Genomic DNA, 27,672 nt, shown 5'->3' with positions numbered 1-27,672 from the left:
AAGGTGACAGCTTCTTCTTTCTGAAAGAGTTGAACCCAAAATGTCCATTTCTGCTTAAACAGTAAGCTAGCTATAGGTTTCGACTGCTTCGTTTTCCAGTCGGGAGTTATTTACGCGACCGCCCCAAGGCCAAACGGAAGCGGCGCGTAGGCGGAAGCATTTGGAAATTGTGGGAGTCAAACGCATCTGTCTTGAGAGACTAGAGAGTTGGGAAGGCCATAACTGAGTGGGCAGAGAGGGCTGTCTGGGAATGTACCCAGTTCACCCCCGGTCCCCCCCCCCCCCCCATGTCAAAATGCAAGACACTTAATAGCGCCCCGCCCACTGCTCCTAATATTTAGGATGGGTAAATGTAATTTTCACCTGTGTGCAATTGTACGGTGAATAAAAATTCCCCAAAGGAGTCGGTACGCAATTATTATTTCTCTGTGGCGCTGAGACCCAAAATTGGCCGAGATGTTTTTAAAAAGGGGAATATCGTGTTATCGTCTTGGCATTACGGGAAGTACTGAGGGAAGAATGCTGCTGTAGTGTCGGACTGAGGCAACACTGGTCATCTCAGTCAATAAGGAATGAAAAGGAACACTTTGACAGATAATAAAACACATGAGAAAAAAAAATACACGCGATACCTAAAACATGAAAGAAATATATAAAATAAAGCTTGGAAATAAAGTGTAACTATTTATGTATATGCTCATGAATACTTATATTTCTTTTTTATATACAGATACATATCTATGTTTTATATATCGATAGATCTATTTCTTATATCCTGTATAAGTTAACTCTTATGGGCTTAAGCCCACTGCCCTGCCCCCCTCCCTCCCTCTCACACACGCACACAGGGAGTTGACTTCCTTCTATTTGTAGACCAATGGCAAAAAAAGGGGGCAGGGCTTAGTTGCATTTCCTCTTCCTCCCGCTCGCTTTGCGTTTCTCGCTTCCTTTTTGTTTTTTGTCTTTTTCTCTCTTGTTGTTTGTTTTTTACAGTTAGCACCTTTACGCGAGTAAAATGAAAAAAAAAATGAAAGAAAAGTGTGATAGCATATACGAATGTGCAAATGTACAACATTGAAAACTACAAAGATACGTCATTCAAAAGTACAAAGTGATATAGATATATATATATATAAAATAAGAACGAAAAAATAAAAAGATAACGTAATACAAGGCAAAGAGTAAAACAAAATAAAAAACTTAAAGCATGCACTTGATCCTTTAGTGTGTAGGAGTGGGTGTCGGGGGCGGGGGGGGGGGGGGGGTTGGGGTAAGGTGGGGTTTAGGAATGCTTGGGTTGGGGCTTGGTTTCGGGTGCAGCTCCGCACGGCCTTTCAGCCCTGCATCTTGCGCAGGATCTCGGTGGAGACGGGCGGATGGAAGGTGATGGTATGGTGCCTCAGGCCCTGGGAGGTCTTGTAGCTCTTCCCACAGCGGCACTTGAAGGGCTTCCTCACGCGGATCTGGGTGCGGTGGCCGTTCTTGGCGTGGTATTTGATACCGTTCACATTCTGGGGAGGACATGGCAGGGAAATACAGGAAAATGATAAAAGAATAAATTACAATTTTACTGAATCAAAAAAATGGCCACATATATCAGTCATCAATTACGGAATCAGTTCCAACAGTCCCATATTGATCAGGCACTACCGCGGAACCAGTGGCGTACCCACTGTAGAGGCAGGGCAGGCGGTCGCCTGCCCAACTAAGATCTCGCCTCCCCTAAAAAAAACAAATAACCCGAAAAGGTGTCATAGCGTGCTTAATGTCCTCAAAGTCACGCATCCAACAAGCTTTGAACTGAGCAAACTGTTCCAGAGATAATGGCCAAAACAACTTGAAAACGGCCACTTTCGCCGATTTTCGATTGAGTTGAAATGTCTGCGAAAAATTTCGCCTGCCCTAAATGTAAATCCTGGGGACGCCACTGTGCGGAACTGGTATTACTACGGGCGAAAATCTAATGTCACGATATTTTTTTATATACCTCGATATCAATATTGCGATGGTATACATATTTAAAAATTCAAACATTTTCTAAAATGGAGAAAATAGCTGATCTAAGCTTGGATGTGAGCTCGTAGGTTGGCCATTTCACAATTCTTGAAACTGTTTAAACTTGAAGCATAAAACTGATTAAAACCAGGAAAAGAAGACACTTTGTGCCATATCGTGCCATTACAATATCCGAAATACCAGAGGGTATCTAATTTCCGATTATGATATCAATATAATATTGATATATTTGCCCCGCCCGGTACCAAACAGTCCCATATTGAAATGGTAGAACACCTTGTATCTCTTCTTGCAGCCTGGCACGGGGCAGGCGAAGGGCTTCTCCTCTCCGCCATTCATGCACATGGAGCTGAGGATGGACTCGGAGCTGATGGCGCTCTCTGTGGTCCACGACTCATCACTGTCAGACTCCTCGTAGTCCACCTCTTCCTCATCGTACTCGCTGCCTGCAGAGATTCCACACACAAAGCACTTTGTTTAGTCATATTAAACCACTTCTCTGCTATATTCACTGTTTTTTAATGTATGGAATTCTTTACAATAATTTTATTTTTATGAGACGGGATATTTACTCACGACCCATAAAAGTGGGTATTTGACCCAAAAATGGGTCCCGAGCAACCGTTTGGGAAACACTGGGTTAGCGGCTAGAATATTACTGGAAAGCACCCTGCAGGAGTCTGATGCGTGTGTTGGGGGACACGGGGTGTGTGTGTGTGTGTGTGTGTGTGTGTGTGTGTGTGTGTGTGTGTGTGTGTGTGTGTGTGTGTGTGTGTGTGTGTGTGTGTGTGTGTGTTGGGGGGTGTTGGGTATATCAAAAGGCTGGGGGTTGGCACCGAGAAAGAGATCATTAAGTGGGAGTGATCCTCATCGCTGAGCCTGGAAAAAGTGCTTTACTAAGAGCAGAACATTTTCCATTCACACATGCGCGCGCACACACACACACACGCACATCCAGATACCACATTACTAACATGCACAGGCAGCAACAAAGAGCTACACACTCACACACGCACACACACACACTCTGACCCCCCACCATTTCACAGGAAATGCTGCACCTCAGCATGAGGAAATGGATGGCACCCTGGCACATGTTGAAAGTAGGTGTGCGTGTGCGCGCGCGCGCGTGTGTGTCATTATACTTGAGGGCCAAATCTACACACAAGTAAAGTAGAATTTGCTAAACACACTGGTCCTCACAAGAGAAATGGTTGTTTTACGGTTAAAACGGCTATTGAAGTTGGGTTGGGTTTACGATTAGTTTTAGGGGTTATGCCTGATTTGTATTACTCAAGTTATGCGCCAGTGTCACACACTGAAATGAGCAGATCCACAAGCACACACACTGCAATCGCTCTGTGACACGTTTTAAGCTTGTAGATCAGCTATTCTCGATGCACGACACCGGTGCGCAAACCAAATATAACTCAGGCTTCAGGATTGGGTGTTAAAAAAAATGTGGATGTCCTCACAAGTGTAGCAATACAGAAGTGTGTGCGTGCGCACATGCATATTCCTATTTGTGCACATAAGCCCAGACCTAACGCTATGCTCACCACCATTCGGGCTGGAATTGGACATCTGCTTTTGGGCCGGGGAACACGGGGTCCCAGGCCAACGCACAGCGTGACAGCTGCCGTGTAATTAGCAGAGTGTTGAGCGGCCTGCTCACTGCACAGCTCCACACAACACCAACAATGCACACTAGGGCCGTCACCATTACACATTTAACCCATTAAGGCCTGAGTCCGATTCTTAAAATGTTTTCTAAATCCTAACAGTTTTTTTATTTTTTATTTTTTATTTTTTTCACAATTTTTCTAAAATAGCAGATCTACAAGCTCATAGCGCGGCTATGAGCTTGTATATCTGCTATTTTTGAATAGCCAAAGAAATCTAAAGTGACACAGATGCGTTCCAGGTCTTAACACATTGAATGCCAGTCGCGTAGATCTACGCGAACCTATTTAAAGCCGCAGCGTGCCAGTCGCGTAGATCTACGCAAACCGCCGATTCCCATTGAAATTGCCCCAGGTGCACTTTCCGAATTTTTTTTTATCCATTTCCGTTTCCGGTTTCCGGTCGGAAACAGAATTATTCGGGTTCCGTTTTTTTCGATCGTATCCGCTTCCTGTCTGGGATCCTGTTTAAAACTCGATTTTCTCGGTTGTTGTTTTTCTCCTCGCTGATCACTGTTTAGCGTTGATCCACTGTATCTTCAAGATGGCGGCTCGCATTTGGAAACTATTTTCGCTGGCCGTTTCTCACAGATCCGCTGTGTGTTTAGAACCAAATGAACGCGCACTTTTAACTTATTTAGCGAGGTCTGTGGCGACATGAAAAAAACAAAAAAACAACAATAAAACGCTGGCACTGGTGAGTACATTATGAGATTAAACTCTGGCATGGAATGTGTTAATGGATTAAGTTGACCATTAATTGTCACTCAAATAATTGCGATAGACGATTTAATTGTGTGTTTGGCATTGGAACGTTGGAATATATGAATAACATTTTTATTTCCGTTTTTTTTTCATATGATATGACAAATAACTTAAATTATTGACATATTTATCATTTTATACTTAAAAAAAATTGCAGAAATGGCAGATCTACAAGCTTTACAACGTGTCGCGAACGTTGTAAGCTTGTAGATCCGCCATTTCTGCTTCTTTTAATATTTGAAAATGTATGAACATTTTTTCAACATGGAAACGATTGTGACGAAAAATTCTTGCGATTATCTCAAATGATTGCGATTAGACGATTACGTAGTCATTGCGACAGGCCTACTACTCTACGCTGGGCTCCATTCATCTCATAGTCATCAATACTGGACCAGGAGACTGCGCAAATGTGACCAAATGGGGTCCATTTGGTTACATTTGTACACAAATACTTTTGCACTTAGTTTGTTACTTTTGAATACAGGACTTTCACTTGTGACAAATATTTCTACATGGTGGTATTGCTACTTTCACTTACTTAACCACATGAACCCTAGTCTCCCTATTCTCGGGCAAACGGTGAGTGAAAACAGGACTGTGAGCAAGTAGGTCGGTCATATTCGACAAAGACACATTTGGTGTAGAGGGGCCTATACTAGGCCCGCTCCTTTTTTTCCCTCTACACCGGGGGACGCTGGCCAATGAACTATTTACTGTAGTGTAGATGTAAATAGTAGGCTAGTAGTGTAAAAATCGTGAAAAATGTGCGCAAATCTTATAATCTTTGATATTATAGCAACACTTATGTTATGTATATACTGTATATATATATTCAAATATTTGCACAAAGTTTTAACGATTTTTCAAAAAATAGCAGATCTACAAGCTCATAGCGCGGCACCGAGTGCCGCGCTATGAGCTTGTAGATCTGCTATTTTTGAATAGCCAAAGAAATCTAAAAATGACTGATGCGTTCCCGGAGTGAATGGGTTAAGTGACTAAGCAACAAAAAAAAAACTGAGTACTTCTACCACCACTGCTCCCACACCACCATACACACCCAACCATACTTACTGTATATACAAACATACAGACACGCTGACACAGGGAAAACACGTGGAAACACACACACACACACACACACACACACACACACACACGCCTGCGTTACCTGTGGGCGTGCTGCTGCGGAAGGAGGAGGAGGGGGTGATGGGAGGAGTGACGGGGGGCGTCAGGTTACCGCTGGTGTGGCGAGGGGGCGTGGCCGTGCTGTTCCTGGACATGCCCCCCGTGATGGACAGGGACAGCTTGGGCGCCTTCTTCTTCATGGTCTCCTGCTCCCGGCGCGCCGCGTCCGTCATGAACCTGAGACACACACACACACACATACACACACACAATTTTAAGATTTCTTTGGCTATAAAAAAATAGCAGATATACAAGCTCATAGTTGTAGATCTGCTATTTTTGAAAAATCGTGAAGATTTGTGCAAATCTTTTAATATATATTCTACAAATGTCTTCTAAATCCTAACTTTTTTTTTTTTTTATAATTATGTTGCTGTAATATCAGTGGTTCTGTCAATGTCAAGGACCACCCAAAATGAAATGTATTTGGCCGCCGACCCCCATCTCAAAACATTTTGTTCCAGGGACCCCCCAGAAGCATTTTTGAAAAATCTTGAAAGCGTTTAAAAAAAACTTAATTTTGCATTATTTTAACACAACTCTTCTCTTCTGGGCGTCCCTGGCACAAAACATTTTCAGATGGGGGGTCTGCGGCCAGATACACATCATTATGGGGGTCCTTGGCACGAAAAGGTTTGAGAACTACTGATTTAGAAGACATTTGTAGAATCTGCCTCAGGTCTTAATAATGGGTTAAATCATTGTAGTGTATTTCATGCCGTTTCATTCTCCTCCAGTTAATTCACTGGCGCTGTACATCACTATAGAGTGGATTTGTTGTGTGCGTGATATTCTGTTCTTTTTACTCAGCTTTCCCATTCTCATAACTATAATAAAGCACTTACTCGGGTACAGTATGTTAATCCTCCTATAATAATTGTACAAACCTCTGAGACCAACATGTGGTGAGACCTAAATCTCTTCTGCCCGGTTCTCCTCACTGGCTGGAGCAATTGATCTGAATGTGCACACAGCCATTGACCATTACCATGTGCACCTAACAGCGAAGCCCATTTTTCGCTTTCCCCAACTGTTAGCTGTTTATTAGCGTTTTTTATGTCAAAGAATGTTGCCATGGTTACGGCTGCCCAGTTGTGGGATGGCCCCGCGAGGTATGGGATGAATGATCGAACTGCGCATGCGTCGAATCCACAGACCCACTGTGTTACACGGGACACAGCATAACCCCACATTTGCAACTACTTTTGCCTGCGCACTTCACCGGGTATGGACTAGTAAAATATAACAAGCACATTACATCTGCAGTGGTTTCCTTACTCATCAATTGAGACATTTTTCAACCCTGGTGACTAAGACACTGACTAGTTGACAATGTCAATAAAGTTATTTGCGGTCCAAGCTTAACACAGCCGAGCGCTCCCTACCCCTGTTTCAGCCAATCAGAAGCAGATTATCGCTTACTGGATTGAACACTGGATTCGCTGACATCTTTATTGTAGTTCGTACGTTGTTGCAGTTACCTCTCTCCGTCAAGAGAGGGAGACAACGGACATAAATCGTGAATAAAAGTAAATAAACCTTATTGCTCACTCACACACGCACAGGATAAATACCATGAAACGTAAGCTTATAGCGGAACATCATCCTATATTAAAATAGGCTTAAGGGAGGTTCGGCCCGGCTGGCCGGAGGGCAGGCGGACCACATCGTCACGCTCATGTCACCATGACTCAGCCATAGCCAGTTCCCAATGCAGGTACGCCCAAATATGGAGTGTATTGTCTAACCTCAATGTGTCGTCATGACATCAGGCGCAAACAAATCAGTCAGTACTAAAGAGGGCATGCCCATATATGGACATATACTGACGACATCAGGGATCTCCATATATGGGCATCAAAGGGACGAGGACTGACAGATACAGAGATGTCCATATATGAGCACATCAGTCGGATCGGTGGTGAGAGGGCTGCGTAGCGGCCCGAACCTCTAGTTTGTTCAAAACACTTCAGAATAGTCTTTAAATCCTGCGATAAACCGGGCTGAACCTTGCTCGAAATACAAAAAAATATGGCTCTACTAAATGTTCTATATTTATTTATTATATTCCTTCTTTGCTGCATTGTGCTTGTGTGAAACGTACGACAACCAAGCAAATCAGGTTCCACTATATATCTATAAATGAATAGTAGCACGATAACAAAAAAGGTAATCGTGTTATTGTTATTTGTGGCATGTTACGGCTGTTCTGTGGTCTTGCTGGTACAGAGGGAGATGAAGAGACAAGGTCGTTCTTTGAACTCCTCCTGTGTGAAGTCATCTCAACATGGTACAATAAGTAGAGATGACATTTACAGTCTCACCACTTGAACACTTACCACAGAAATAAACGCTCTCTCTCCCACACACCCTTTCCCTCTCTCTCTGCCTCTCACTCTGTCTATTCCTCCCATTGGCTCTCACTCCTCTCTCTCCCCCTGCATCTCACTCCTCTCTCTCTCTCTCTCTCTCTCTCTCCCTGTTGTCTTTCTCATCGTTCTCTTGGAATGATTTAATGGTGGTTGAGTAGGACATGAGACATCGGTACACCGCACTCTCACTCACTCACACAATAATATGAATGCTGCTGGCTCTGTACAGTGTGTGTGTGTGTGTGTGTGTGTGTGTGTGTGTGTGTGTGTGTGTGTGTGTGTGTGTGTGTCAGGAGTGATTGTGTTGTGTGGTTGTCTGCTGGTACAGGGATGACTCACCGCCATGTCTATGGGAAGGGATCAGTCACCCATGCTGTTCGCCGCAAGCCAGACACACGCATGCGCACGCACGTGCACATACGCGCGCACACACACACACAGCTCCCAACGGTGGAGCAATACTGCCCTCTATAGATTTACCCATCCTGTATGCCTGTGCTGTGTGCATATGTAATGGTGGGGGTGGTGTGGGGGTGTGTGTGTGTGTGTGTGTGTGTGTGTGTGTGTGTGTGTGTGTGTGTGTGTGTGTGTGTTTACCTGTTGATGTAGCTCAGGGCCAGATATGTGGGCTGCTGTTGCTCTTGCTTCTCCAGGACCCGTGGATCTGTGTCTGAGAGAGAGAGAGACAAGCAGAGCAAGAACCTTTAAACACATTTGGAAAAACTCTATTTGTGCACAATTTCAAATACATTTGAAAGATCTGCTGCTATTTGTCCCAAAGGTTTTGTGTACCAAGTGTGAATGCAAATCATTGAAATATTGCTGCCATTTGTTTCAATGGTGGATTTATAACTATTTCTGAGAGAAAATGCACAATTCCTATGGTTTTGTAAGACAGTTATCTCAAGTTGCATTGTAACACAGCTCTGTTTACACATTTATTTATTCCCTTTTAATTGTTTTGTTTGTTTTGTTCCACCTTTGCTTTGGCAATGTAAACTCGTGTTTTCTCATGCCAATAAAGCCCCTTTGAATTGAAAATGGAGAGAGAGATATATGGAAAGAGAGGCGGAGGGAAGTAAACAAACAGTGATGTTGTTGTGAATGCGAGGGATCAACTGATAGATGCAGAGAGACTGAAAGAGATCGAGAGACACTCACACACAGTGCAAGAGTGAGAGAAAGTGAGTTAGGCTGAGCAAGAGAGAGAGAGAGACATAAATCACTACTCTAAAGCTTCCAGTATGAAGGGAAAATGTTGGAGTGAATACTCTCAGTATGTAACTGAGTAATACGTCTCCGCTGACTGCCAGCCTGTCGTTGTAGATCACCTGGGCTCCCCCCACACACACACACACACACACACACACACACACACACACACACACACACACACACACACACACACACACACACACACACACACACACACACACACACACACACACACACACACACACACACACACACACACACACACACACACACACACACACACCTCTCTCTGTAGGGCTGTGCGTCGGTCCGTCATGTTCAGGAGCCGACATATAACGTATTCACGTGCGTTTCGTGAGCAGCGTTATTATTATTACACCGGTGCCGAAGCTTGTTTTAATTTACTAGCAAAGCATTCCCTCTAAGTGCCCCATAGCTGCATAATCATTTCTGGAGTCTGAATGTGGCAAATTTGTCCAAGAGCAGAGCGAAGGGAGAGAGACCCGGCTGGGAGGAAGAGGCGTGTGATGAATGTACACAGTGTGACACACACACACACACACACAAAAGCGAACGCAAATCACACAGACTTGTGTGTGTGTTTTCTTCCCCGCTGTCTGCTTGCTAAATCAGTAACACTACAGTAGGCAACTTCCACTGCCTGAGGGAAACAACCCTGACTTCAAAAGGCCCCCCTACCTGAAAAACAGGAGTGTGTGTGTGTGTGTGTGTGTGTGTGTGTGTGTGTGTGTGTGTGTGTGTGTGTGTGTGTGTGTGTGTGTGTGTGTGTGTGTGTGTGTGTGTGTGTGTGTGTGTGTGTGTAAAAAAAAAAGAGAGGGAAGTTGGGTTAATCTGTGAGCTACCAGTGCCATCAAGTGTTCAAAAGAGGAATATACACACAAGAATCATAAAAATATGTGTGTTGTGTTTTTTTGTGCGCGTGTGCGTGCGTGCGTGCGTGTGTGTGTAGGTCTATTAGACCTACACACACACGCACGCACGCACGCACACAATTACAGCTGTGCATATAATAGCTATCACATGTACGGTACATTACAATGCAAACCATTATGGCTAAGAGCTGGATTATCTTTGTACATCAATTAACAAAACACTACTGGGCACTGCCTCAAATTTAGCGTGCGTGCACACGTGTGTGTGTGTGTGTGTGTTGGCCCTCTTAGGACTTTGGTTTTCAGACTTTCACACCTCATAATTAAGAAAGAATGCAGACTTCCCACCACGCAGGAGAAAACCAAGGAGACCAACAAACACAAAACACACTGAAACACAGTCTATTCTATTGCTTGCTATTCCATGTTTTCCCCTCTTAAATAAATGTACACTACACACATGCAAGTGCATGTCGTGCACACACACACGCTCTTGCATGCACCATGCATGCACACTCGCCATCATCTCCTTTCCTCTGAAACACACACACACACGTCTGTGGTGGTCCACTGCGGTGGTCCACAGCGGCCTTTTACAGCCGTGCTTTAATCATCCTACCTGCTGCTGAGATGTGGAGACCAGAGAGAGAGAGAGAGAGAGAGACAGACACACACACACACACACACACACACACACACACACACACACACACACACACACACACACACACACACACACACACACACACACACACACACACACACACACACACACACACACACACACACACACACACACACACACACACACACACACACACACACACACACACACACACACACACCAAGTGGGAGCTTGTAGCTGGTGGAAACCAGACAAATGAACAGACTTGAAAAAGTGTTGCTGGTACAATGTTGTAGCAATGTTTGAAACACAGCTCTGTTGTACAGTACAGTGAATTCAATGTATAGGTAAGTGCAGCATGATAATGCTTCTGTGATGAGAAGCGTAATTAGTGTAGTTCGGTTGCAGACAAATCAAATTGGGCACTGGCTCATCCATCTCCTTAGCAGCGGTTCTCAACCACCACCAGTGGTCCTTGAGGGGGTTTCAGGTGGTCCCCAGCTAAATAATGGAGAGTCGGTAACCAAATGGACCCTTATAGATCTTTAACTCTTGAGAGCGTAAGATGATACCCTCTCAAGAGTAAAATTATTGTTAAACATCTGCATTACTTAATTCTAATTAAGAAGTTTACACAATTAGGGAATGTAGAAGAGATATTCTAAGTCTTGGGTCTGAGAGGCTAAATCTCATCAAATGGCAAATCCGTGGCTCAAATGCAGAATAAATAATGGACCTTGGTATGAAAAAGGTTGAAAACCGCTGTCCTTGAGCAAGACACTGAACCCCTAACTGTTCCCAGTGAGCAGGTTGGTGCCTATATGCCATCGGTTGTGCGAAAGGGTGAATGTAACTCACTTTGTAAAGCTCTTTGGATAAAAGGTGGTGCAGAAATACAGACCGTTTCCCATCACAAATGTACTGAGAGCAAAAGGGCAGCTAAAATAACGTTACATTAACCAGTTGGAGTTCATATTTTGTCATTAGACGACACTTCAAAATATATGCCTAATTTATACTTGACGTTGATTTATGCTAATTGCGTATAATTAGACTAATAAGACTAGAGGCTTTAAGAAGTGGTCAAGATGAGGTAAGTGTGTATATGTGTGTTTATGTGTACGTGGAGGGGGGGGCTGGAGAAAAGAGTAAGGGTGGGGGGTGTCAGGGGAAATGGACTGAGCCAGGTGCAGAGAGGGAGAGCGCAGCAATAAATGTTCACCGACTTTAATGGCTTCCGCTCACCTAGCAGGACAGGAAGCCAAAACACCGGCGATACTGCCATTGCAACAGGAGAACAGGGACAACCATACACATTCTCCCTCTCTCTCTCACTCTCTCTCTCAATGGTGCGTCTATCCATTTTAGCTGTAGGGACAATTCTACAAATGCCTTCTAAATCAGTAGGTCTCAAATTTTTTTCACATCAAGGACCCCCAAATTAACACTTATTAGACATTTGAAAACATATGCCAGGAAACCCCCATAAGAGAAGATTTTCACGGCTCTAGCAGTGATTCTCAACCATTTTAATTTCAAGGACCCCCAGTTTGACATGCATTAGGCTACGGGAGCCCCATTTAATGGCATTTCTATCTCTGGGACCCCAATTTATATTGTAAAATCAATATTAATGTATTTGTACGCTCTCCGAGTTACAGAACCATAAGGGTCCATTTGGTTCCTATATCTATCATTTGGCTGGGGACCCCCTGGAACTCCCTCAAAGACCCCTGGGGGTCCCCCCGGACCCCACTTTGAGAACCAATGTTCTAAATCAGTAGTTCTCAAGCTTTTTTCGTGCTAAGGACCCCCAAAATGATATGTACCCAAATACATGGGTTCATTTCACCGTCAATGGGTAAAGCTCTTATGTTTGATTGGAGGCTGCCACTTGTGATATCTGTGAGTGTTGCGAACGCGCGTTGCATACTTTAAATGTTTCACTCAGGTCTCCAGGGTCTATAAATATCTCCCTAATTACAAGTCCTGTCATTAAACGCACTGACCAATCAGCAGGCACTCCAAGCTAACTCAACACAAGCCTGTGCCTCGAACCAACAGAAGTACACTGCTGCCCCCTGTTGACCACCGTCGGCACTGCTCTGTATGTGTGTGTGAATGCATATCAGTGGTTGTACACGTGTATGTGTTTGAGAGTGTGTGTGTGTGTGTGCGTGTGCGTGTGTGTGTGTGTGTGTGTGTGTTCATGTATAATTCCCTGTGTGCTTGTGGGCACATGTGTATGTTCTTATATGCATATGCTTGTGTGTGTGTGTGTGTGTGTGTGTGTGTGTGTGTGTGTGTGTGTGTGTGTGTGTGTGTGTGTGTGTGTGTGTGTGTGTGTGTGTGTGTGTGTGTGTGTGTGTGTGTGTTGCAGCGAGGCCAAGAATGCAGGGCTTGTTTGGGAGCCTGCTAATTAAACCACAGAGAGCATTTTAATGTGTTCCTCAAACAGTGGGACACCGGATGGAGGGAGAGGAGAGTGGAGGCAAGGGAGAAAAGGAGGAGGGAGGGACTACAGGGATGTGTGTGTGTGTGTGGTGGGGGGGGGGGGCAAACCTCTCTGTAATTACATTTCCCAGAGCTTGGTGGGGCACTTGGGCCCTCTAACTTCCGCAGGCACTGTGTGTGTGTGTGTGTGTGTGTGTGTGTGTGTGTGTGTGTGTGTGTGTGTGTGTGTGTGTGTGTGTGTGTGTGTGTGTGTGTGTGTGTGTGTGTACGGTACATACGTACATGCATGGACTGAAATAGTGGGGTTGCATTTCCAGTTTGGGATGCCGACACACTAATTGCTCAGCTACGCCCTGGCAGGTCGTTTAGGATGTGTGATGAACACGCGACTTACGCCGCACACCCAACATCTACACGCACACACCCTTCCTTCCGTGTCACACCTGACCCTGACGAGCTGCCAGCCCTCATAGGCCACGCCGCAGGGGGACAAAGCAGTCAAGTGTATGTTGTCCACGTGCCGCAAGATCCTGAGTGTAAATTCTATTTCATTCTTACAAAATGGACGAATTCACAGTGAGGATTTTACTGTGAGCGTGTTAATCTAACTTTGAGGGTGTACAATGGTCTGATTAAGATATAGGTCTTTCTCGTGTATCGTATACTGCAATGTCCTTTTGCACTACATGTGAATAGGGCTGTCAAGATGATTAGTTGTTTTATAAATAATTGCAATTAACAATGTTGTGTTTATGGCATTGAACATAAATAATTCCTGTTTGCCTTTTCAGCTTTCAACTCAAATTGCACAGGGCATATACAGTATGACAAATAACTTAAATATACTATGAAATAACAGAAATATTGAATAACTTTAAACATGGAAAGTTAAAAAAATAGATCTACAAGCATTGTGAGCTTGTAGATCGGCTATTTAGATCGGCTAAAGAATGTTATGAACAATTTCACATGGACACAATTATGACGATTATGTGACATGTAAATCCTATAAGTCCACATACAATGTTTGAAGTTCCTGTTATTCGTTATACCCTGTTACTATCGTGTCATAACGCAAAGGCCATATATTCAAGTTTTTATCCCTAATTTGTACAAAACTTGTACAGACTATTATGTAGGGGTGCAATGGTTAATCTAACTTAATTGATTTAATCGATTATAAAAAATTACAGATGAAATCGGAATAACCAAAATAGCAGATCTACAAGCTCACGTGTTGTGATGCGACGCGTTGTGAGATCGTAGATCAGCTATTTTCTGTATTTTTGCACGACGCCGTTGTACGGCAAGGTATAAAATAGGGTTTAAGTGGTTAATCACACATAATTGATTTAGTAGATCATAAAAGATCCATTAGGACTTTTTTGTATATATATAATATATATATAATATATATATATATATATATATATATATATATATATATATATATATACTTTTTTTTAATGATCCAAAAAGCATGCTTCTTGATTATTCAATTATTTGAAAAAGTACTCGATAAAATAATCGCTAAGAAAATAATCGTTGCAGCCTTAGTATTATCTGGACAACCCCCTTACCCTTTAAATGTATTACAATACAAGTACACATATATTCAAAAGGATAATCACAATAAAGCCCAAAGCATTATTTCCATTGTGGTGCTGCAGCTAAACATACATAGGCCTACTAAAACCTTAAAACAAAACATACATACTAAATCACAGTGCTTAGCCCGACACCTTCTGGTAAGACAAAGGAGGATGACAGGGGGCTTCATAGCCTTTGATCACAACTCTAAAACCAGTGGTGTAAAGTAACTAAGTACATTTACTCAAATACTGTACTTAAGTCCAATTTTGAGGTACTTTTACTTTACTGGAGTATTTCCAATTGTCTATACTTTTACTCCACTACATCTCAGAGACAAATATGGTACTTTTACTCCACTACAATTATTTGTCAACTTTAGTTTCAAGTTACTTTGCAGATATAAATTATTATATTATAAAACATACATTAACCACTTTAGCCCTATTTTATATCTAGGCTATTTGAAAATAGCCGATCTACAAGCTCACTGCGCATCTCATCGCGACGCGTTGTGGGTTTGTAGATCTGCTATTTTCAAACATTTTAGTACTTTTACTTTTGGTGCTTTAAGTACATTTTGATACCAATACTTTTGTACTTTTACTCAAGTCAGTTTTGAATTCTGGAGTTTTATTTGTAACAGAGTACTTCTACATTGCAGTATTGATACTTTTACTTAAGTAAAACTGGTAAAAGACAGAAAGAAGAAAAAGACTAATCTCATAATTACGATATCAGCCCTGCAAAGGGGTCTGATTATCATACCACTTCCGTCTATGCCGGGCCGAGAGAGAGTTGGGAAAAACCCTGGTGCTCTGCCCTTGTCTCTTCTTCAGCCTGCTTTCAATCTCATCCTCTCTTTTAATCTATCCCCCCCCCCCTTCCTCCCTCCCTCCCTTCCTCCCCATGTCTGTGTGTTGAGGTAAGAGGCAGGTATGTGCTTGTACGGGGAGACGGAACAAGGCCGCTCGCTGGCGCGCTGCTAGATGAGACTGAGATCACTGCATTCCTCAAAGCTTACCTACACAGCCACCTCACCTCCAGGATTTGTGTCAACACAGAAACACAACAAACAATGGTTTGCTGAGGTCATTTTGTTTGGCTCCTCGATAAAGTGTACACGTTCAATGCGGAAATCATCATTTCCGTCGAGGGATTAAATTATGTTTTAAAAACATAGCCTTAACCATTGTTTGGCCTTATTGTCAGCATGAAGAAAAGTAAATAAGGATGGGGGGAGATCAAGAAAAGATGACTCATGTTGGCATGTTTGCAGTGAACCGTTTCTGGGGGCCTACACAAAATAATGTCTTCAGGCCGCACATAGTATACTCTACCACTAGAGGGCAGTGTTGTCTGTGGTAATGTAAGGGTGCACTATGATGACTATTTGGGGAAAAAGCAATATTATGCATCCTGACCTGACAGAGATATACTCCCTTCTAATTAATTGATCCATTAGCAAAACTAAACTATTTTCCACTGCCCTCCAATCACCTTAGAGACCACCTGTATTTCTGTGTAAATCTCTGCTCCACAACTATTTACATATTTCTAAATGATACACAACACGAGAACTAGCCCCCACACACACACACACACACACACACACACACACACACACACACACACACACACACACACACACACACACACACACACACACACACACACACACACACACACACACACACACACACACACACACACACACACACACACACACACACACACACACAAATTAAATCCAGGGAGACAGACATAGCCAATCGCAGACACCAGCCTCCCCACCCCCACATCTGTCACACCTCTCTCTCCCAGTGGTAAGTGATCTTGGGGGTGTTATTGATTGGTCTGTGTAATCTTTGGATGCTTCAGCTGATCAGTGGCGGTGAGCCACGGCGGAGGGGGATCTCATCTCATTAAAACCCTCTGATCTGACCCGTGACCTCCGTTCTGCTCAGCTGACTGCCCGGGTCAGAGGTCAATCTAAGAGCCAGATGGGTGGGTGCGCGTGTGGGGTTTGGCATGGAGTGAAATGGGCTATATATGTAATTATTTACGTTTACACAAAGAACCCACTTCTTAATAATAACTCTTAGAATGTACTACATTTGTACAGTCTCAGAGTTAAATTAATTAACAGCAGTACTCTAACGAGTCTAGCGTGCAATGGCACGCATGTATACATACGTATATCCCATGTACGAAGGCTAATGTAAAACACGATCACATGGCTGTAATATGGGCAGACGGCGGACGGTCTAGATTTCACTTCTTGGTTAATTTGGAAGTGATCCACTGAGCATATGGTGTGATAATCTAATTCTATAGACTCACACACAGCACATTTACCTAAGAAACACAGCACACTCTTCCTGTCCTGATGTGATGACAGCGTGATTGGCTGTCATCGCCACCGCCATAGCGGATTGGTTAGGGGGGGGGGGGGTCCTTTGTTAATGGGGCAGCAGGTGTGCTATTCCTCCTCGGCCAATAAACTGCCCTGGACCCCAGGTTGCCATGGAAACTGGCTTAGTGGAGCATCCATTTACCCGTCCTCCCTCCCTGCTCTGCCGTCCTCGACTGCTGAACATGGACGCATGCCACTAATAATGATTAGCTCGGGGCTACTTGGTAAATCACTGCCTTGTCTGACTGGTAGTTTGTTTCACTGGTTGTCAACTGCCTAAATGCATTTATGGTATAATCTGCTAGGGCAGATTACAGTAAATCCACTGGCGTGGAGGATTTCACAATGAATTGCTCATTAAATGTGAGAGGTTGATCTGTGCTTCAGACAGTGGCGAGCATTATACTGTCGGCTACTAATTAGTTTAAATCTCAGAGATACTTTATGTCCTTATGAGAAACACAGACCGCCAATGGGATGGGGCAGTCTGTGTTTTTGTAACATTAGCAGGCAATACTAAAGTTGACGACAGAATCGTGATTTAAAACACCACATTTCTTGGTATTGTATCATTCTGTCTGCTAAATATAATAAATACTAATGTCGAAAAATGTATAATATAAATTGTAAAGCACATAAAAATATACTCTTTACAATAAAAAAGTAGTAACTGAATAATTATTATGATGGTACTGCATGACAGACTGCACAGGGGTTGACTGCAGCCATGCAACAAGTTGATACTGAACAAAAAAATTGTTTTTGTTATCATTGGACAGTATTTGGGTCATTGCAAGTCGCAGAACTTCAAACAACAGTGTCAAACAGTGGTGGTAATTAAGTTGTGCCAAGATTTCCTGATTGGAATTACAATGAAAGCATCTCAAAAGACACAGGGTGATAACAGCGATACCTGCTGTTATGCTCAATACTGTGTTAAAGGGGCCCAACAGCACAGGCCTGTAAACGTAAACATTGGCTCGTCTCTTTGATAAAGTTGATATCCCAGTGCCCGGAGGGGCTTGTCCTGCTGCGATTGGCCACTTGGTTGTCAGGGACACAACAGCGTCCACAATGTTTTGACAAGATCTCTTTCATAAAAAGTATGGGTCCTCTCTCTGAAATCTTTGAAAGGGTAGACATAAGGCATTACCTTGTTTTACCTCCATAATAATCCAATTTACTTTAGCTAAATGCGTCCAAGTTAACACAGACTATTCCAATTCTGGCAACATTTATTTGATAATAGCTTTAAATTGGAAAACCATTTACATTTCTATTGCCAGTGGTGTAAAGTAACTGGGTACATGTACACAAGTACTGTACTTATGTACAATTTTGAGGTATTTTTTACTTTACTGGAGTATTTGTATTTCCAACTAGTACTTTGATTTCTACACCATTACGTCTCAAAAGGCAAATAATTGTAGTTACTCCATAACAATTATTTGAAACTTGTACTGTCTAGTTACTTTGTAGATTTAGAATATTATTACAAAACACACATACCAATTCAGACCTAAATACATTTGACCATTTGAAAATAGCCAATCTACAAGCTCACAGTGCATCGCGGAGCTTGTATCGGCTATTTTCAAAAGGTTTGTAGTACTTTTTCCACCGCTACTTGTGTTCTTCAACGTTGTCTCCATCAAGTCGCGCAAGTTGCCTGACAACAAAGCAACCAGTCACAGAGCGACAGTACCTCCAGGCTATGGGATCTTAGACGGTCAGGAGCCCGTCTCTCTAAACGCTAGCTGCTTTGGATAGGATGCTAGTTTATGGAAGACGGCCCTGGTAACACACACAGTTGCAACACAAATAATAATAAATATTTAATAACGCCAACGCAAAGCACAACAAGCACACAAGCCGCATTCACATGTCACGACCACACGATTGGAGAAGTTGTTATGAGCCACGAATGAACCCGCACCGAGCACAACATAGCGGAATGCAAACGGAGCCGAGCTTTTTGCATTCCGCTATGTTTGCTGCTGTGTGAGCTTCATTAGCTACATTAGCTTAGCCGGGCTAGCTCCCCTCTCTCTCTCTCCCCCCGACAGACTGCTCACCGATGTGATTGTCCTCGATGTGGACGATCAGCTCGGCCAGGGACTCGAACTGGAGACCGCAACCCCCGAACCTGCAGCAGTTGGAGAAGAAAGACGCCGCGGCGATGCCTGTCGTCATGTTTGCAAAAGAAGTGCATCCACTAAAAAATAAAAAGGGTTCGTCCCCGGGAGAGGAGGCAGGGAGGGAGGGCAAGGCTTCAGGGTACCGGGGTGGGTGGGTGGGAGCGGCGGGGCAGAGCAGGGGGAGCAGCGGAGCAACACACACACCGGGGCGGCCAGACAGACAGGGAGCAGCGGCGGACGCAGCTGGAGGCAGGAGGGAGGGAGGAGGAGGAGGGACGGTGGGGGTGGGGATGGTAGACATCAGAGGTGGAGGGGGTGGGTGATGGGAGCATGTACGTCATGTTCTCTCTCTCTCTCTCCCCTACCTGTTGGTGCTTTTAATCGGTGCCCCCCGAGGGCTGCTGGGCCCCGGCGGCGGCTGAATATAGAGGAAGACAGAGAGGAGCTTTGTGTCTGTGTGTGTGTGTGCGCTGCTGTGATTGTGAAGGTGGTTTAAAGTGTGTTGTTGACCCAACCCACACAAGTGAATGTAAATCACAGGAGGTTTAATCTCTCATTGTGCAAATCCACAGGTAAATGTGTTGTAGCCACTAGCCACACGTGCAAGTGGTGCAGACATGATGTGAGACAGCTGGCATGTGAACATAATTATGCATTCACCATACCGTAATACACACAAATAATAATAAAATAATTATTTATATAGGGTTTATATATATATATATATATATATATATATATATATATTATATATATATATATATATATATAATATATATATAGATATATATATACACACAGTGTATATATATATATATATATATATATATATATTATATATATATATATATTATATATATATATATATATATATATATATATATAATATATATATATATATATATATATGTATATATATATTAATTAAACTGGTTAAAAATCCCTATTTTAACATTCGTTTGCACTTTTTAAAATTCCAACAACTAAGGCTAATGTATTCCAGAACCTGCTAGTTATTACAGCAGCACATCTGTGTGTGTGTGTGTGTGTGTGTGTGTGTGTGTGTGTGTGTGTGTGTGTGGGGGGGGGGGGGGGTGGGTCGTGTGTGTGCGCGTGTGTGTTACATGTATGTAACAATATTTATATAGCTGTCACATAACCCATTGACAATTACATCAAATACACCTTTAAAGTTGACTGAGTAATCTTTTACTAAATTATGACTCAGTCGTCTGCCGGACCCAGCCCACAGCACTGTGTGTGTGTGTGTGTGTAGCTCCCGGAGAGAGAGGAGAATGTCTCTAAATCACTGTGGTTGGCTAACCAGGGTCCAGTTGGCTTGTGTCTGAGTTGTTAATCGAGCGTTAAAATGGCTGTCATAAACCACTGGCCAGCAAGTAACTTCAGCAAACAACCTCAATGGACCAGGGAACACAACCGTTGCTGTCGGATGGAAACCTTGTATGTCCAAAACCGTTCCTTTTGAAGGATTATTTAAGAAAACATTTTAAAATAGTGAAAATAGCAGACCTACGAGTTCACAACGCATTGTGAACTTGTAGATATTGCATTTTCACTCCCTTTGTGTGACACTCTTGTACGACTAACTAGGGCATTAATCAGTGAAAAAACATAAAAACTTGAATTATGGAGAATTTGGAGATAAGAGGTTTCTGCTCGACAGCAACGTCACCCTCTCTTTTTCCAGCTCCCCTTTACCCACCCAAGCATGCGGAAACACATCGACACACACACTTCAAAAACACACACTGCAACAAGTAAGGATTCGCCTACAACAAGAAAAGATTACTCTACACACTGAGACAATAAAGAGAGGAGAAACATGTATGTGTACACACACACACACACACACACACACAGACACACATCACAAACATCCCCTGTTCTTAATACACATGTATACTGTAGAAATTCATGACGTCATTCTAACACAGATGTTCTTTCTTACACACTAACGTGCGTGCACACACTCGACACAAACACACTCATTACACACACATGTTGCACCAGAACTGTCAGTGACGCAGTTCGTAACACCCTTACGTAAATGAGAAATGCTAGCATCTGTTGTTTAAAGGGAGAGAGACAGACTTGGAGTGGTAGGGGTTTATGGTACATGACATCATCTGATCTAATAGGCCAAGTCTGCGGATGGCGGACCAGATTACCCTGCAGGATACATTTCAAAGTAGTATGGATAATCTGATTATCCTGGATAGGTTTCATGGATCTTTTGCTTGTGGACAGCATCCCACCAGTAGGGGCATATAGCTTCAGCGACTGAGGCACAACTGAGATGTACTTCAGTATAGATAGATTCTAAGATCAATTATACGTACGTGATGGCTTGTGGTGGCTATCAAACCTGTGACCTTTCTAGATGCAGGGTAGACACTCTGACCACATTCAACCACCTCTAAGCTTGACACCAGAAATGACCCCCCCCCCCAATAGGTTTCTGTACATAATACGTTTATTTCTACGATTTCTTGTATGTTATTGTATGTCTTTAAATGTCTTGATGAATTGAATACATAGGACCGTAATGGAAACAAGCCCTTAGGGCTGTTTGTGTTATCCTTTTAGCATCACTGTATAATCATACCACTGTACTGTTTGCAAACTGTTAATAAAGTATTCAATCAATCAGCCCAACAACACGACAGTGCCTGGAAGTAAATATAACCATGGATTCTGCAAAGGAACGGCATGGTTCCAATGTGGATCTCCCACTAGGCTCTAATGTGGATCTCTGACTAGGCTCTAATGTGGATCTTGGACATCATGTGGCCCACCTCTGACATCAGTCATCTAACATAAGTCGCCTATGACATCTATTGATTTGATTTGAAATAGTTTGCTTTGATATGAATTCACGAAACCTGTGTGTGTGTGTGTGTGTGTGTGTGTGTGTGTGTGTGTGTGTGTGTGTGTGTGTGTGTGTGTGTGTGTGTGTGTGTGTGTGTGTGTGTGTGTGTGTGTGTGCGCGTGTGTGTTAGGGGCTGTGTGTGTGTGTGTGCTCACACACACACACACACACACACACACACACACACACACACACACACACACACACACACACACACACACACACACACACACACACACACACACACACGTACACACACACACACACACACACACACACACACACACACACACACACACACACACACACACACACACACACACACACACACACACACACACACACACACACACACTGAAAAACAAGAGCAGTTTTATCATGTGATTTATCCATTGCGAGGCCTCATGTGACACAAACGAGGTGAGTGTGTTTGTGTGAACTTACAGCAGAGTGACATCAGGCCCAGAGCGGGTACTAGAAAAACACTGAAGGTTCCAAAAAAGCACGAAAAATCTGAGCCACTGTGAAAATGTCAGACTGCAATGGCTGGTAACAACTGGTGAGCTATGGACGTGGCTGTAGTGTCAACAGTCCAGTTATAGTTTACATTTAGACTTATCACAGATAAACATGTGAATAATATTGTACACACATACCCTTAACTTTCGTCTTCCTCAATACAAACAAGTCACATAGGTCTGTGGTCTGTGACCATTCAAACACTGCATTTTACTGAGAAGAGACTGAATGAATGGGACCCATATGGGGAAGAGCTAATGTTGTGATGACATCATCACAACTTCCTGTTTTTTCCTGTTGCCACGGACACCAGAATTTGCCTGCCTCTGGTGATTGGTTGAAGATGAGTCAGTGGGGTTTGGTCTAGTTTCACACTCGAACCACAACAAACCAGATTCCTCTGTTCAGCCACCATTGCCAGAGCACAGGAAAGTCTGACCAAATACGGCAGGCATAATATCGGCCTACTTCAGTTCAAGTTCAAAGCAGAGATTATATACCACAATTCCTCCTATTATTTTCCATGGCCAATGTTATGTAATTTTTATTTGCAGTTAATGTAAACTTTTGAAATGCCTGCTAATGGCGATTGTTTATTGATCATATCATTAGACACATTGAGATTAAAATATAGTTTTAAAAAAAAGTTTTTTTCTTAATGTGTCTAATAATATGATCAATAATATCAATAGTATTGATCAATAATAAATCAATAATAGCCATTGGCAGGCATTTCAATTAGTTATTGTCAGGACAATCTAATCAAAACAATTTGAATCAAATGACTCATATTATTACAACAATAAAAGGTCAGCATTTGCTGGAAAGCTCTGTCTGCATGCTCAGCTCACCTTCTGTTAAGAGCTGACACACTTCTGTCGTGTGTCATGTTCAGCTATGTACACTGAGCCAGAGCCGCTCTAGCCCATCAATTTAACAGCTGCACAGCACAGGTGAATGAGTTCCACCTAACATACCACCTAACATACCACAGCAGCAATTATCCCTTGATAGATTTTTTTTTCTCTCAAGTAGGTCACAAGCTGATGATGTTAAGTAATGTTAATTTGAGAATACAATATTATTATTATTATCATTAATAATAATATTATCATCATTCTATTATTATTATTATTATTATTATTATTATTAATATAATAATATTATCATCATTATATTATTATTATTATTGATGCTGCTACTACTACTACTATAGTGGCATAGTATATAGGCCTTCTACTACTACTATAGTAGTGCTACCACTAATAATAGTAATAATACCAATTGTTATTATTATTGTTATTGTTATTATTAATAATAGTTATAGGCTAATAATGACAATTTCTCTCTTATGATGATGCTTTTAGTAAAAGCATCATCAAAAGATAGAAATTATCATAAGATATGACATAAGATATCTGTAACATAATCTGTAAAAGCCTTTAACAGATTATGTTACAGATATCTGATGTCAGTCTATTGCGTTATTTGTATAGTCCATGCAAATAGCCCATAGACGTTTTCTTTTTCTGGTCCATACTTTAGAAAGACTTGTTTATGGCTCACAAAAGTTTATAAAATCTTACGTTAAGCTATTTCTATAATAATAATGATAATAATAAAATAATTGCGGTTTTCTCATAGCACCCAAAGTCGCTTTACAAACAAAACAAAATAAACAACTTTATTAGGAGAGAAAGTTAAAAAGGCAAAACATTTTGCAAGAAAAAACCAAAAGGAAGAAAGGGAGATTTCCTGTCATATGGACTTTAGGTAGGCTACTTGATGGGACGTCCTGTTCTAGGACATCTATAGGGGTACAAAACTCTTTCCCCCCCCCCCTGTCTACTCCCTCCATTATCCGGTCTGAAATATATCCCGTCATGATCTGCCCCGGTGGTAGAATGGTAGGGCTATCTTGTTTTCTTGTCTGTCGGACTCGTTCCACAGACAGAACCACAAGATCACTGCAGGTTCTGTCCACCGTCCACCACCACGTCTCTTTTCCCCGATGTCCCCCCATATACTGTCCAGTGTTGCCAGGTTTTGTGAGAGAAATAAGCAACCAACCAGGTCTATGAAAACAAGCTCAAATTAAGAAGCTCGCCCTTCGCCCTTTAAACATATTACATTGGCTATTTGAAAATAGCCGATCTACAAGCTCACAACGCGTCACGTTGCCTGTAGATCTGCTATTTTGAAAAAAGACATTTTGAAAAAATTAGGAACATTTTTGAAACATTTTAACAACACAAATCATGTATGGCGTCCCTGGCATAACATATTTTCAGATGGGGGTCCGCAGACAAATACATATTAATTTGGGGGTCCTTAACATGAAAATGTTTGAGAAACACTGGTTTAAAAAGAAAGAAAGAAACAAGCCCAAATAAGCAACTAACAACACCTTAGAAGGTGCACATGGCTGTAATTCTGAACTGGCCCTTGTAAAAAGGTCCAAACCTATCACCCCTCCCGCCCCCCAAACTGTTTACTGTACATTTTTTATTTTAATTAGCTACTCGTTTATATGATGTTTTTACATAGTATTGTATATTATTGTTTGTCATCTAATGTTTCGATTAATTGAATGCACAGGACCCCAATGGAAACAAGCTTTGATTGATTGATTGATTGAATACTTTATTTGCAGTTTGCAAAAAAAAAAGCACAGGAAAGTACAGTTCAATACAAGGTCTGCTAAAAGGATTTTAAACCCAAGAAAGCCTTTTTAGCATCCCTTTGTATAGAACTGTACTTTTTTTTGGCAAACTGTTAATAAAGTATTCAATCAATCAATCAATCAATCAATCAATCAATCATTCAATTAATCAACAAGCCCCCCCCCCCCAAAAAAACACAACCCGCAACTTAAACTAACCAATATTTACAAGCAATTTCACAGAAAAACAAGCCCAACAAAGTCGCTTATAATAACCAGACATGGCAACACTGATCATACTGTCCCGGTCCCGTATCATTAGCCCCGCCCCCCCTCTCTCTCCTCTCTCCAAACGGGACCGCAATGATTTAGAAGTTCAGGAATCCCACGTGACGTCACCCTGGGGGTGATGTAATGCTGCTGTAAATAGAATGTATTGTAATCTCGCCTCAGTTCCAACGTGGTTTCTACTGCTCTCTCCTCCGCTGATCACTGGCCGTTTGTCTTCTTCTTGCACTTGTGGTGGGGTAGGTAAAAGCTTTGATCGCAACTATAAACTTTCATTCACAAAAGTAACTGAGCTGTGGTCGGCATTTAAACCACGGATTGTCGGATTTTTTTTTGGGACACTGTGCTTGTGTGAAAAAGGGCTGCCGAAGAAAAGTTAACGGGGTCGGGGACCGGCGCTGTCCCGTTTAGGCTCTCTCTCTCTCTCTCTCTCTCTCTCTCTCTCTCTCTCTCTCTCTCTCTCTCTCTCTCTCTCTCTCTCTCTCTCATCAGCCGGCGGACCAGTTGACTGCGTGTGTGTCTATTTGGGGGGTGTGACTGTATACTGTGTGTCTGATCGGGCTGTTTATGAGCTGAACAGGTTGCTTATGGTTATGGCGGAGGCTACGAACCGGGTCATGTTCTTATTGTGATCCGCGGGGGTCTGATCTGCGTCTGTCGTCTGATCGTAATCATTCGGTTTGTCAGCCTCGACTCGACTTCGGTTCGTTATTTGAACAAGGTCCAATAGCTCTGACAATCACCGGCCAAAGATAATGGGAGCTGACTGAAGTGACAGGAGACTGACTTTGAACTTCGGATATTTGGATAATTTGGATGGCCCATGCCTACAGGTGATTTTTTACAACTTTGTGTGCGTGTGTTTGTGTGTTTGAGAGCGAGAGATAGCCCAGCTGTGCACTTTTCACCTGTCTTTCATGATCATCACAGTCATAACCTCCACACTTGACTGAGGTTATGACTAAATGATGATCATGATGACAGACAGGTGACATTATAGTCCAGGCGCAGCATTTGGCGCCCTATATTCTAACTTTTCAACGCCGATGGATGGATGCCGTTAGAATTAATCAGCCTTGTATTTATTGGCAACGTTCCTGGTCGGATTTATGTATTATAAGCTGACGTCATTCTGCAGGCCGGTTGGTTGATGTAAGCACTTTGACAGAAGGTTTCGCAGGGAAATGTGCTGAGTGGGCTTATCTGGGACTAATGCTTCTGATGAGGAGACTCACAGAACACCCCCCACTCACTTAAACCTTATTGTTTTTGGAGGGAAACAACTTGATAACAAAACCTGATGGTAGCTTACTGCAGTTGTTCAATTTCAACCTGTTCAGGCCGTGACCCCCCAAAATAATCATATTTGAAGTGAACTGGGGACCCCCACCCTGATATGCACTTGGAATTGTAGGAGTTGAGGCAACCAATTTAGTTTGACTCGGTTCTACCGGTAAATATAGTGAAAATAGCAGATCTACAAGCTCACAACGTCTTGCAAACGCAAGGCGTTGTGAGCTTGTAGATTGTCTTGTCGTTTTGTCTATTTCTTATATTATTTGACAATTTGTCGAATGTTTGACCAGTTTGTATAGTACAGTTTGTTGATTACTTTTGATGCAGGCAGTAATGGTCTTTTTATTGTATTTATTTCTTTTTTTTTAAGTCCTTAAATTGTCACTTCACTGTCATCTGGGGACCCCCCCTAAATCATTGGGGGTCCCGACCCACAGGTTGAGAACCACCATGGCTTACTAAATGGTTTACTGGCTCATTGTCTTTTTACTCTCTATCTCTGTCCATACAGCAGTGGTGGTTCTCAAACTTTTTAATCTAAAGGACCCCATAACTCTGTATCTCAGTTACAGACCTGTAGGCTAAAAGGTCCATTTGGAACCCCCTCAAGGAACCCAGAGATGGTCCCTGAACCCCACTTTGAGGAACACTGGTCTACAC

At 42.5% G+C, this 27,672-nt stretch overlaps 2 protein-coding genes across 4 annotated transcripts in view; one reads left to right on the top strand and one right to left on the bottom strand.

Moving 5' to 3' along the window:
* Window positions 1-251: 251 nt before the first annotated feature.
* On the bottom strand, window positions 252-19,583 carry jazf1a (JAZF zinc finger 1a). 2 transcript variants are annotated; one of them, XM_080442279.1, is made up of 5 exons: window positions 19,295-19,583; window positions 8,624-8,696; window positions 5,625-5,831; window positions 2,293-2,458; window positions 252-1,511 (listed from the first exon to the last, which is right to left on the bottom strand). In XM_080442279.1, the coding sequence occupies exons 1-5, from the start codon at window positions 19,410-19,412 to the stop codon at window positions 1,335-1,337; spliced, it is 741 nt and encodes a 246-aa protein (XP_080298405.1). In that variant the 5' UTR covers window positions 19,413-19,583; the 3' UTR covers window positions 252-1,334. The 2 variants fall into 2 exon arrangements, with proteins under 2 accessions (XP_080298405.1, XP_080298406.1); XM_080442280.1 differs by having other exon boundaries at window positions 256-1,511; window positions 2,293-2,462; window positions 5,638-5,831.
* A 6,304-nt stretch (window positions 19,584-25,887) lies between these two features.
* Window positions 25,888-27,672, top strand: part of LOC308094639 (cyclic AMP-responsive element-binding protein 5-like) — a 26,864-nt gene continuing 25,079 nt past the window's right edge. The window contains exon 1 of one of the 2 annotated variants that reach the window (XM_080441410.1): window positions 25,888-25,955. Coding sequence is in view for 1 of the 2 variants with exons in the window: in XM_080441409.1 (XP_080297535.1) it covers window positions 26,533-26,549 (17 nt within the window). In the remaining variant the exon portion in view is untranslated. Of the gene's footprint in view, window positions 25,956-26,301; window positions 26,550-27,672 lie in introns of those variants that run through there. The other variant, XM_080441409.1, reaches the window with a different exon arrangement.

This window comes from Gymnoscopelus braueri, assembly GCF_963280865.1.
Source record: "Gymnoscopelus braueri genome assembly, chromosome: 11".
NCBI classification, from domain to species: Eukaryota; Metazoa; Chordata; class Actinopteri; order Myctophiformes; family Myctophidae; genus Gymnoscopelus; species Gymnoscopelus braueri.
This window is presented reverse-complemented; position numbering and strand designations above follow the sequence as displayed.